Source organism: Calonectris borealis, chromosome Z (assembly GCF_964195595.1).
Source record: "Calonectris borealis chromosome Z, bCalBor7.hap1.2, whole genome shotgun sequence".
Lineage (NCBI taxonomy): Eukaryota > Metazoa > Chordata > Aves > Procellariiformes > Procellariidae > Calonectris > Calonectris borealis.
In genome coordinates, this window is record NC_134352.1 from 165,503 (window position 1) to 177,774 (window position 12,272).

Sequence of the window (12,272 nt, forward strand, 5' to 3'; positions counted from 1 at the left end):
GGTCAAACCTCACTATGACTCCCACCTGCATGTTTTTAGAGAAGGCAGCAACTGAGGCCTAGCCCCTCTCACTGTTCAGGCAATGTCCTGGTTTAGTTCCCCTGGCATCTGTAGCAATGCAGTGATGAGACAAGGCAACAGAAGACTGAGGATCCCACTCCTGAACTGTCCCATGGAAAAGGTGCTAACCTGCCAGGGAAGATGATAACCAAGGCCAAGGCCACTTCTCTCTAAAACACTTTCTCCTTCACACTACCTGCAGTAACCCTGCCCTGCACGCAAGACAACACATAGAAACACTGCTAGCTAGGCTTGGTTTGAAGAGCTACTCTTTCCTGATCCTTGCCAAGTATCACTTGTATTCTTAAACTGCAACTGTATTAAGTAAGTATGGAGTTGAAGCAGCTTGGTTATAGTCAGTTTGTTGAGACTGGAAACAATCTTGAAACTCGCCTGAACAGAGTTGTTTTCATGTTAGTTGAAGCATCGCAACTCCTCCTGTGCTCTCTTCCCGGAGTTTAGTTTTCCTGTTTAGCAAACTACATATTCCATCTCACAGTTTTGTGTGCCAAAACTCAGTGGACCCCTCTCTTCCCTGATTATGAGTATCTGTCCTCTTACACATAAAACATCTGTAATTTGTTAAGCATACAAATTTGATTGTGTTGTATAACTGTCAAAGATGATTATATAAAGCAAAGATGATACTTGAGCATAGTTCTGTCATGACAGACCTGCAGTGCACTCCATCTAACCATGTCACATAAGCAGAGACAGCAAGAGACTAGGACTGCACTTTTTTCTTTTTGCTACAGTAATGCCAATCACTAATTAGTGGCGAGTTTATGTTAAACTCTTACCCTTAATGCTTCAGATTACCCAACATTAGAGAAGTATATAATATCTTTCATGGAGAAAGAGGATGCAAATTTTTTTATTCTATCAAGCAGTGATTACAAAAAACAGTACACTGGAAAAATCAGATTCTGCCAGTAACAAACATTCAGTAAACATTTTATTTAAATGCAGATAATCACAACATTCGCATACAAGAATGCTCACTTGTGCCTGGCCATTTTTGACTGTGAAGCTAGGGACTATATTACGGTTATAACACACTAATTAGAACCCATATTTGAGGACCGTTTAGCAAATTGAAAACTCCAATTAAAAAAAGTAATAGCTGTTCCAAAACTTAGGAAAAGACCAATTCAGACCAGTTTCTGAAAGCTGCCCCCCATCATCCAAAATATTTTGTTTTATATATATAGTTTCATAAAATAAAGTCCCCCAGGAGAATCAAATGCTTTTTGTTAAAACCCTCACCTGGTTTATGATCATGCTTACCCTTCTGTCCCTTTCTCTAAGGCCTGAAGTCATATCTCTCAATTACTAAATCTGTAAGCACACAGTACTTCATACTTCCATAAGTCTTTCTCACTACTCACCTACAGAAGTCCTTAAACATGTCTCCAAATGCTGTATCTTTCCTACCTAGTTGCTTCTAAGGTTCTTTGGCTGTCGTCTCTGCACACTTAAAGACTTCCACTGAAGTGGGCAATACCCAGAAACCTCATCTTGTCAGTGCTGCTGTACTATTCTGTCTTACAGAACTGTTAAGAGTACACATCAAGTAGGCAGAATTCCCAGTTTCAGATAAAAATGACTTGTTGTGATCCATTATTCCATAGCCCAAATGAAACAGAAGTAATTTGCAAAAGACAAGATACCTCAGTACAAAAAAAGCTGTGTTTGTGAACTACTTTCACAACTGCATGAAGCTGAACTACTTAATGAGCATTACAGAAAGGGCCAACTTCTTTCTGGCCCCATAGATGTAAGCAACAGAAAAAGCAGCAATGCAAAAAAAAAAAAAAAAAGCAGAACAAACTCCATGTTTACAAATAGAAGGTTTTTTAACAAGGAAGGTCACTTTAAAGCTTTAGTAAATTTGCTGTTTCATTCCTTCCACTTTTCCCTTTTTCACATGAAGGCACACGTACATATACACACACAGAGATCCCACTTTGAACTGGAGTCAGCTTACACTGAGGTTAAACATTCAGTTACACTCTTACGCTGCTGAATGAAATGTTCATCTTAAAGTCAAGCATCAAAACAGCTGGCAGAAGAGTTTGCGTAGGCTTAGTTTAAGCTTGAAGTTCTAAACTTCAGTCATCCTCATCTGGATCTGTCCTTTTAGCTTCAAACAATAAGGAGTACTTAGGACCCTAAACCATTTGAAAATGCAGTTCTTAAATCGAGATTTTGAAGTTTATCAGGCAAAGGAATCAATTTTCATCAGCCCCTTCTTGATTTTCATGTTCTACAATGTGGACAGTGGAGCACATTCCATCACAGAGCGTTACAAAATTTTGGGAGTGATACAGAAGCCGCTGGACTAATGTAAGTCCTTTTTAAATTTTTTTTTTAAACTTAGTATTTGTCTAGTAGCTCCATTATGGGTAAACTCACATGCCAGCAAATAAATACTTGAAAAAGTTCATCTTAATTGCACCAAGGTTTAGATGCATCACCATTCCCCCATAAATATTGAAGGCCAAGACTAATTACCTTTCACACTACGCAGGCACTGTTCCCTGGGATTAAGTGACAGCATATGTGCCAATACCCAAATGAACAGAAAAGCCAAAGGAAGATAGTGGTTTTCACAACAGCTTGAGCAAGAATTCATAGGTTGCATTGATTATGCCCCAGGACAGGACAGAACGATGGTAATTCAGATGGGCTCCTCTGAAAAGGTGGATCAGTTTTCTATCACGTTCCAGCCAGATCTTCACGAAGACTTTTGAGAAGGACTGAAATTCACCACCAATTTGAGCTTGCATGCGAGTTTTTACAACGTTCACTGGGAAAAACAAGAATCCCAGCATGGCACCCAACAGCCCTCCACAGATAAAGTCATTGACCAAATGAGTGCTGTAAGAAGTTGCTTCAGGCAGACACTGTTTGATAGGTCCCCGTAGGCCGAAGAAGAGTGCATTACTAGGTCCATTTCGGAGCAGAATAGGCACCAATCCCCGATAATATTCTCTCATCCCATAGACTTTCAGTACCTTGAAAGCCTGGTAAGTGTTTGTAAATTTATCATGGTGTTTGTAGTCCTGAAGCAAAGTCTGAACTCGCTCAAAAGGTGTAAGAACAGCTTCTGTGGTCCCTGCAAGCACTGCTGCCATGCTGCGAGTGAGGAGTTCAGGAGCACTCGTGTGGCTATGGAGCAGGGAGGAGAAATCTTCATACAAGCCAAACATTAAAGCCAGCGTTGTCGTTTTCTGCATTAACGGGGGAAGGATGCCACGATAGAGATTTCGAATTCCATCCTTCTGCAGCTGATGTATTGCATCCTTTGTTTTCAAACCATACAGCTGCTGTCGAAAGAGGACCTTCTGGATGGGAAAAGTGACTGCTATATTTGTGAAGGCCGCACAGTAGCCACAAAGATAATGTTTACCAGAGGTAGCTGTTACGTCATTGCTTAGGTATTCCTTTGAATTCGTTGGGGCAGAACCTTCTGAATCCATCATACTTTTTTTCATACTGTAGTATATCTCACTTCTCCTTCCCTACATCAAAAAAGAAAAGAACGAACATGAACAGAGCTGCAGATGGCCCTGCAGCTTTTTTCACACTAGTGGATCATTCAAAAACCACCTGGTATCTTATGTCCAAGTAAAGCCCATAAAATTTGAAGGAGAAAAGCGACAACATGCCAGATCTGACGGGTGTTGCACTGTTTTCTACTCAAGTCTCAGAGACCTGAAAAAGCGGCAGTTTTTCCTTTCTGTACACTTTCAAATTAAAATAGAAATAAATTGGGAAGGAAATTGAGATACGAACTCCTCAAGTGCTACACTAGAGCTGACAAGAGGAAGCTTACACACTAGATTTCCCCATTCACTGTGCCAAGGAATTCAAACAGTGAAAGGTCTACTCTCACACTAATAAAATACACATCACCGGGACAGTGGTGGTGGGGACAGAAGAGAGTCTAAGAAAAAAAGAAATAAAAAAATAAATAAAATACATGCAGTAGCATTACAAATACTGATCATTGCAGTAGCATTACAAATACTGATCATTCCACTCTGCCTTTCCCTGTAGCAGAAAACAACAGATAATTTAAATAACAAATTGTTGTGGTTTAACCCGGCCAGCAACTAAGCACCACACAGCCACTCGCTCACTCTCCCCTCCGCCCCAGTGGGATGGCGGGGAGAATCAGGAGGGTAACAGTGAGAGAGAAACTCATGAGTTGAGATAAAAACAGCTCAGTAATTAAAAAGAAATTTTTTTTTAAAATATTTTTAAGGTAAAAAAAAACAACAAAGAGAGAGAGGGAAATAAAAACCAAGAAAAGCAAGCGATGCAAATGAAAACAATTGCTCACCACCAACCAACCGATGCCCAGCCAGTCCCTGAGCAGCGGCCACCCCACCAACTTCTCCCCCAGTTTTCTTGCTGAGGATGATGTCATATGGTATGGAATATCCTTTTGGTCAGTTGGGGTCAGCTGTCCCAGCTGCGTCCCCTCCCAACTCCTTGTGCATCCCCAGCCTACTCGCTGGTGGAGTGGTGTGAGAAGCAGAAAAGGCCTTGACTCTGTGCAAGGACTGCTCAGCAGTAACTAACACATCCCTGTATTATCAACACTGTTTTCATCACAAATCCAAAACATAGCATCGTACAAGCTACTATGAAGAAAATTAACTCTACCCCAGCCAAAACTAGTACACAATTGTAATCACAGGCTTAAATTAAACTACAAGAACACTTTTAAGACAGTTTTGAAAATTTCTGAAAGTTCCAGTTAATTTACCTGCAGCTTCATCTGCAGAGAAAGACAGCATCTTGAACCCACACTTGATTTTCATGTTGTGTTGAGAAGTTTAAGACCTTGAGCCTGGTTAGATCTGAGATCCTGAAGGACACGTAAACGGAGACAGTTCTGCCAAATAAAGTAGAGAAGTACTGAAGTAATCATTACCATGCAACTCTTGTTCATCATTTAAAATGTGATTATTTATTCAACAATTATAAAAAGCTGTTTTTGCAGCTGATCCGAAACCTAACTTCCATTACAGCACAACTTGAGTCAAGTCAGTAACAATCAAGTGAGGCTGGTGGTGGTTTGTGAACTTCACATACTCCCCACCAGCAACATGCATGAGACTTCCATGATTTCAAAATGGTATTTGGGGCTGACACCCCTGCTTGGCATGAGGAACTGTTTCTCAAGGTGCAGCCACTATAGGCTGTTATGTGAAGGATGCATGGCAGAGGCTATACAGAAACAAACTGGATTGCTCAAAGCAACCCAATGGATTATTTTGACAAAGTATACAATTTATTTTTAAAACAAAACACGTATTGGAAGAGCCAATCCAGGTGTATACAAGTTAAACGCTGTTTAATCGTTTAAGGTCTGGCAAATGAAAATGCCATCTAAATAATTTACAAAGATGAAGTGTTTCTGTCAATATGAAAAGTAACATCAGAAACAGGCATTCATATTAGATAGCTTATACACCACTTTATGTACACACCAGTTTAGAGTATTATTCAGATTACTGTAGTTCTACTTGCATATACTAAAAAACTCGCATCTGCAGATACACTAGTCTTAGACAGGGGACAGTGGGTCATGCTAATTCAACCAACACAGTGTGGAAGAGTCCCACCAGGGACAACACTGTTAAGATGATTCAAAAGGCCTTGGACAACTAGTCAGCTGACAACAGGCAGCTGTCTGCAGCCAAAACATATTTTTCCCTCAAAAGAAACTTGTAATAAATAAAATAAAATTTAAAAAAGAGAGACACCTTTAGTTTAGTTTCAGAAGGTACATGCTCCTTTTGGCCTAACGGCTGGATCTGTCCAGTAGAGAAGCGTTGAAAACTGCAGCAATCCTCATGTAAGGCTTCTGAGTTGGGAACTTGCAAGAGCTAGGCACAGCAAGTCCTCCCAGAAGTGTTTATGATAGAACCTTTGCTTTCACACATAATTTGTAAGGCCTGTGCCACCTACAAGTACTACAGCACAGCAGCCACTTTGTTAGAATTTAACATAAAAGAAACAGTTCTCAAAAAAAGAGTAGAAGTTTTGGATCAACGGCATTGCCTATAGATACAAACCCCTGAAGCTGCTGCAACATCCCATTTATACACAGAAGTTCCCCTCAACCCAAGAGCCGATTTCAGAGCACTCTAAGCAAGGGGGCACACGCGATGCTTTTTGACACCATGTTCCCTGATCCAAGGTCTGTAGATCAGGTGCCTGCCATTGTCACCATCTCGTGGCGTGCACAGCTAGTGCTTCTAAAGAAGGATTTCAACCCATTTACCTGCCTAAACGACCATGGCCTTCAAAAAGCTGGCATCTGACCCACTAGGTCAGAAAAACACAAGGGAAAGAATAAAGAAAAAGACATATGTTACCTGATATTACATTATATCTCTGTAATACTAGTAAGACATCACAGTGTTTCCCGTCATCCTGACTGCTGTGGAACGAACGTGCTACCTAGGAAGTCCTCCTGGACCAATCACAGTTTGAGATTACTCTGGGAACTGAACGCTCGTTCAATCAGTGAATCAGAGTAATACTACAAACTCACACTCTTTTGCCATCAAGTATGAGAAACATTCACCCTAAACAATGAGCCAAATCCTGAATATGCAGATGTGTCAGTTAACACGGAATGCTTATGAATTCGTTCATTTGTCTCTCCAGGAGATCACCTACCATATAACATACACCTGATTACCAGCTCGGGGTTCACCAGCCAATGGCTCCTCACCACCGCCAGCCCACTGCAAGCACCGAGCACTTCCCAAAGCAGGCAGCACGTATCCAGACTCACTGCATTCTCGGCGCGGTGCTTCCCGCGGTGCAGCTGCCCGGGCAAGCCCGCCGATCTGGTGCCACTGAGGAGACTTCAGTGGTCCCAATGGCGGTGACAGGGCCGCCCGGCCGCGGCGCCAGTGTGCCGGGGACGCTCGGGAGCGATCGCCGCCCCTCCGAGGCACGGCACCAGGCCACCTGAAAGCAAACAGGCAAGCACGAGTCAGGAACGTTGCGGCAAAGGCGCAAATGGGGAGGCCGTGCTGCGCCGGGACGGCAGGAGACAACACCCGCCCCCCCCCCGCGCGCGCGGCGGAGCAGCGAGCAGCGCGGCGCCCTCCCAGGACGGGGCCGGGGCCGGAACCACAGCCTGCAGCGCTGCCCCGCTCCCCGGCGGCCCTCGGCCCCAGCAGGCGGGCGGGCGCCGCGGGCCGGGCTCGCGCTCAAGGTCAGGGGCCGGATGCGCAGCGGAGCACGGGGCGGCGGCTGCGGCCCGCTGCCGGCGGAACCGCGCGCGCCCGCCCTCGCCGCGGCGCGCCTGCGCGGCCGCCGCGTCAAGCCCGCTCGAGCCCCACCGAGCCGGGCCAGGCCGAACCCCGCCGAGCAGAGCCGGGCCGAATCCCGCCGAGCAGAGCTGGGCTGGGCCGGGGCGCGGGCGGCGGGCCCCGCCTCGGGACGCACCTGTGGCCGTTGCCATGACGGCGGCGGGGCGGGAGGGGACGGGAGCCTCCGCCGGCGGCCCGGCCCCACGGCCTCCGCCGTGCGCGCGGCGGCGTGTGACGCAGCTGCGCCGCCTGACGCAAAGGATGACGCTAGCGGAGGGTGTGAAGGAAGGGCAAAAAACCTGGGTGCACCTCCCCTTCACGTGACCCAGGGGAAGGACGGTGGCGGTGCTACCCCCTCCCCGCCTCAGCCAATCAGGCAGCGGTGCAGGGCAGGCGCGCGAGCCGGGGCTGGGCAGTCGTCCCGCCCCGCCCCAGAGCCCCGCCCCGAGTCCCGCCCCCCGGCGTGCCGCGCGGGTCCGGCTCGGGGCGCAACGGGTCCCGCCGGGCCGGGGCGGGGCGGAGCGGAGCGGAGGTGAGCGCCGGACTGGGGGGCGGCGGACTGGGCAGCCTGCGGGCGCGGGGTCCCCAGCGGCGGCAGCGCGGGCTGCGGGCTCTGCTGCGGGGCCGGAGCGCCGCCTCCCGCCCGCGCTGCCCGGTGCCTCGGAGTCCGCGCCGGGAAAAGCTGCAGCGTCTCGTTTGGGCCCGCGCCCCGCGTGTCCCCCGCGCCCCGCCGGTAAGGGTGCGGGAGTGCCGCGCGAGGCCTCTCCGCGCAGCTCCCCCGCCTCGCCGGGCAGGGCGCCGGGCCGCCGCCCATCCCAGGAGCGTGCCCGGGCAGCCCCGTGCGAGCCCTGAGCGCCGCCAGGTCCGGCAGGGGAGGGGCGGCGGGGCCGAACTCTGCCCGCAGCTCCGGCGGGGGCGGCGGGAGCGCCTTTGCCGCCCTGGGCTGGGCTCCCCCTCGCTGCGGGAACCCCGGAACTCTCGGGGAGAGAGCCAGGGAAAAGGGCCGAGGGAGGGCGTCCACCGCCGGCGGGAGGCTCGGCAGAACTTCTACCCCGGTTTCTTCTCCAGCTTCCCAGCCGCCCGCACTGCCCCGGGTTTCTGCCGATCCCTCGGCCCCGTTCTTAGGTTCGTAGCAGCTTTAGGACAGGTACCGCGCCTCGGAGTGGTGGTCCTGAGCAGGGGACCGCAGGCGTTTTTCCATGGCAGAACGTCGTCAGAAGAACACCGGGCTGACTGCAGGCTGCCTGCGGGTGCTGCGCTGGGGCGGCTCCGAGGCCCTCGGGGACTTGGGCGCTCGGTCCCCGACGGCTGTGAGGCTGGTGTGAAGCCGTCAGCAAGGCCTCCTCGCTGTCCTTTGAGAAAGGTATTTTCTTTTCTTGGCTAGGCTTGGTGTCAGTATTGCTTCTCAGTGGGGAGGTGCTGGAAGATACAAAGCACTGACAGTGCATAGTTTTATTGTTTTTTTTGTTGTTGAGTTTGATTCATTTTAGTAGTTTGGTAGTAAACAAGAATGGCTCATTTTGTTATTTAAGTAAATAACAATGCTCATGTATTGCTACCACAAAGTTTTGTGGTAAGGCTTATTACAGTTAAGCCTGCAAAAGGGAGAGGAACAGCAAATAGAAAATGCTGAGCTGTTTGCCTGTTTGAAAGGGTGTGAGACTAAGTCTTCCCACCAAGTTCTGCTCAAAACTCTCACTCTTCCAGTGTTGGTGTCTGGTTTCCATGGCATCACGATGCCCAAGCTGGGGATGTCATGGCAGGGGAGAGGGTCAGAGCTGCCAAGCCCTGCAGACTGTAGTCATGAAAAAAACTGGCTGGACGGCCGAGCCCAGAGAGTTGTGGTGAACGGAGTTAAACCCAGTTGGCGGCCAGTCACGAGCGGTGTTCCCCAGGGCTCAGTACTGGGGCCGGTCTTGTTCAATATCTTTATCAATAATCTAGACGAGGGGATTGAGTGCTCCCTCAGTAAGTTTGCAGATGACACCAAGTTGGGGGAGAGTGTTGATCTGCTCGAGGGTAGGAAGGCTCTGCAGAGGGACTTGGACAGGCTGGATCGATGGGCTGAGGCCAACTGGATGAGGTTCAACAAGGCCAAGTGCCGGGTCCTGCACTTCGGCCACAACAACCCCATGCAACGCTACAGGCTTGGGGAAGAGTGGCTGGAAAGCTGCCCAGAGGAAAAGGACCTGGGGGTGCTGATTGACAGCCGGCTGAACATGAGCCGGCAGTGTGCTCAGGTGGCCAAGAAGGCCAACGGCATCCTGGCCTGTATCAGAACTAGTGTGGCCAGCAGGAGTAGGGAGGTGATCGTGCCCCTGTACTCGGCACTGGTGAGGCCGCACCTCGAATCCTGTGTTCAGTTTTGGGCCCCGCACTACAAGAAGGACATGGAGGTGCTGGAGCGTGTCCAGAGGAGGGCAACGAAGCTGGTGAAGGGCCTGGAGCACAAGTCTTATGAGGAGCAGCTGAGGGAACTGGGACTGTTTAGCCTGGAGAAGAGGAGGCTGAGGGGAGACCTCATCGCGCTCTACAACTACCTGAAAGGAGGTTGTAGCGAGGTGGGTGTTGGTCTCTTCTGCCAAGTAACTAGCGATAGGACAAGAGGAAATGGCCTCAAGTTGCGCCAAGGGAGGTTTAGATTGGATATTAGGAGAAATTTCTTTACTGAAAGAGTGGTCAGGCCTTGGAACAGGCTGCCCAGGGAAGTGGTGGAGTCACCATCCCTGGAAGTATTTAAAAGACGTGTAGATGAGGCCCTTAGGGACGTGGTTTAGTGGACATGGTGTGTTGGGTTGACAGTTGGACTTGATGATCTTAGAGGTCTTTTCCAACCTTAATGATTCTATGATTCTATGATTCTCTATGAGGGACTGCTGTCACGAGACCTTCCTTCCCAGCAGACTGCATGGAGTGCTGCTGTGGGAGTGTGGCAGCAAATCTGTATTTCTTCCAGTAAAGTTAAAGTGGGAGATTCCCCACTGGGTACCCAGGCGTTGTGTAGGACCCTAGGACAAACTTGAAAATTAGTTTCAAGGCGAGTCTGTGCTTTCTTGAGCAGATTCCCTCCTGATAGTTGCAGGATAGCTGGAAGTCAAGCTGTCTGCAAGGAGAAGTAAAATTCTCCGCATTTGGTCGAAGAGTATCATCCAAAGCACTAAGCGCTTGCCTGCCATGCCAGCATGCATCTGTGAGAGAAGAAGGGAGCCTGGTTCCCAGTTGCTTTTAACAGCATCATATGTGAAATGAACTCTGGCATTAGAGGATAACCACAGCCCTTGCCGGAGCACATTTCCCAGCATGTGAGTGGGCATGAGCTGGCAGTGGTGGGGATAGGCAGGAACAAAGCCAGAACCACCCGGTGCAGGGCCAGAACTGCTCCTGCTAGCAAAGGCTGTCCCGGGCACTCAGCTGACCTGAAGCCGCCCCATGGATGTGCATGCTTTCTTGTGGTGTTTGTAGGGCTCCTACTGCACCGGAGCACTGATCTCTGGCTGCTGTGCGCCAGATAACATGCACGAAGCGGGCTGCTTCACGGGGAGTGCTGACGGGTGGTGGAGCTCCCCGTTTTGCACTATTGTTATTATCAGTGGCCAGAAAAAACATTTCTACTCTCAAATACTAAGTGGTAAATTTTGTGAGGTACCTCCCCGTTTATTGAAGCCGCTTGTCCAGTGCTTTGTGGAGACTGGTGGGAGGTCACCGAGCCCATGAGGCATTGGAAGGCTTGCCCCTTGCTGCATACTCCATACTTCCCAGGGCCAGCGTGGGAAGCGGGAGCTGAAGTCCTAGAATCAGGATGGGCATCGTGCTGTCAGCAGCCATCGTTTCTCAGGGTGGGAGATGGGGAATGACGCTGGGCAGGTGGTGGCATGAGCCGGCGCAGAGCGGCATGGTTTCAGCAGCAGCGGTCTCATGCTGGGGTGGATTGGGTGTTTGGGGTCCATTATGAGCTGTGCCCACTTTGCTGGCGATGCATTGCCAGCAGTCATGAATGCTTTCTTCTTCGCGATCCCTCTTCTGCTTGAAGGGTCCCGCTGGTGTTCCCGGGTGCTAGGCCGCAGGATGAACTCGGCCTCTGGAGAAAGTTTCACACCTTTCCTAACAAGCCCCCCATCCCAGACAGGACTGTCAGGCCGGGGTTGGGGACTGGCAGCCCTCTCTCCCTCGCAGTGCAGTCCTGTGAGTCCCCCTATTGCCAGCAGCAGCCGGGCAGGTCCCACGGGGCACGCCGCTCCCTCCCCACAGCACGACCTGGCTCTGCATTGTGCAGCGTGTGCTCCCAGCCATGCCTTTTACTCACCAGAGGTGCGTCCAGCCTCGCACCCGCCCTGCCTTGTCAGCTCCTTTGGCTGCTGGGGCTTTGCTTTGTGCCGCCAGTGGCTCTCCCAGGGGGGCGGAGGCAGGGGCTGGGACCCTCTGCCGGCCCCTCAAAAGAGGCCCACATGCTGCTGAGTAGTTGCCCGTGGCTCTGCCAAGAGGCATGCTCTCCTGGGAGGCTTTGGCCTCATCTTCACCCTTCCCGGCTGCCAGCTGTGATTTGTCCGGAGCTGCGCTACAGCCTGCCACCCTGGTAGCACGTTTCCGCCCCTGCACTCACTGCACACAGCTGCCCACTCCTTCTGCCTCTCTGAATGTGGGGGTAGTCCTGCTGGGGCTGGGAGGGCAGGGCCACTGGCTCCCCGCCTGCCGCCACCTTGCCCAGCAGTCTTGGTGCAGCGCTGGAGGGAAGTATTGCACCTGCTGGGGCGGCTGGCAAGACCTGCTGAGGGCCAGCTGTCTGCCAAGGACTGACAAAGTGTGGCAGGGGGGAACCACGGCAGGGGACACAACAATGCCACGGCCTGCCAGGGGCAGATAGACTGC

At 50.5% G+C, this 12,272-nt stretch overlaps 1 protein-coding gene across 8 annotated transcripts; it reads right to left on the reverse strand.

Moving 5' to 3' along the window:
- Positions 1 to 918: 918 nt before the first annotated feature.
- SLC25A51 (solute carrier family 25 member 51) lies at positions 919 to 7,662 on the reverse strand. Of its 8 annotated transcripts, XM_075138209.1 has the most exons (5): positions 7,543 to 7,662; positions 6,763 to 7,059; positions 4,838 to 4,939; positions 3,899 to 4,009; positions 919 to 3,584 (listed from the first exon to the last, which is right to left on the reverse strand). In XM_075138209.1, exon 5 carries the CDS (start codon positions 3,555 to 3,557, stop codon positions 2,670 to 2,672), a length of 888 nt encoding a protein of 295 aa, XP_074994310.1. In that variant the 5' UTR covers positions 3,558 to 3,584; positions 3,899 to 4,009; positions 4,838 to 4,939; positions 6,763 to 7,059; positions 7,543 to 7,662; the 3' UTR covers positions 919 to 2,669. The 8 variants fall into 8 exon arrangements, with proteins under 8 accessions (XP_074994310.1, XP_074994305.1, XP_074994306.1 ...); XM_075138204.1 differs by lacking the exon at positions 3,899 to 4,009 and having other exon boundaries at positions 6,881 to 7,059; positions 7,543 to 7,660; XM_075138205.1 differs by lacking the exon at positions 3,899 to 4,009 and having other exon boundaries at positions 4,838 to 4,966; positions 6,881 to 7,059; positions 7,543 to 7,660.
- Positions 7,663 to 12,272: the final 4,610 nt, after the last annotated feature.

What these genes read in the sequence shown, in the direction of transcription:
- SLC25A51 (XM_075138201.1), bottom strand. Translation starts at nt 4,495, where the DNA reads ATGACATCATCCTCAGCAAGAAAACTGGGGGAGAAGTTGGTGGGGTGG. An exon ending in TGGGCATCGGTTGGTTGGTG is followed by an intron (nt 3,585 to 4,408) that starts GTGAGCAATTGT and finishes TTTTTGATGTAG; the next exon opens with GGAAGGAGAAGTGAGATATA.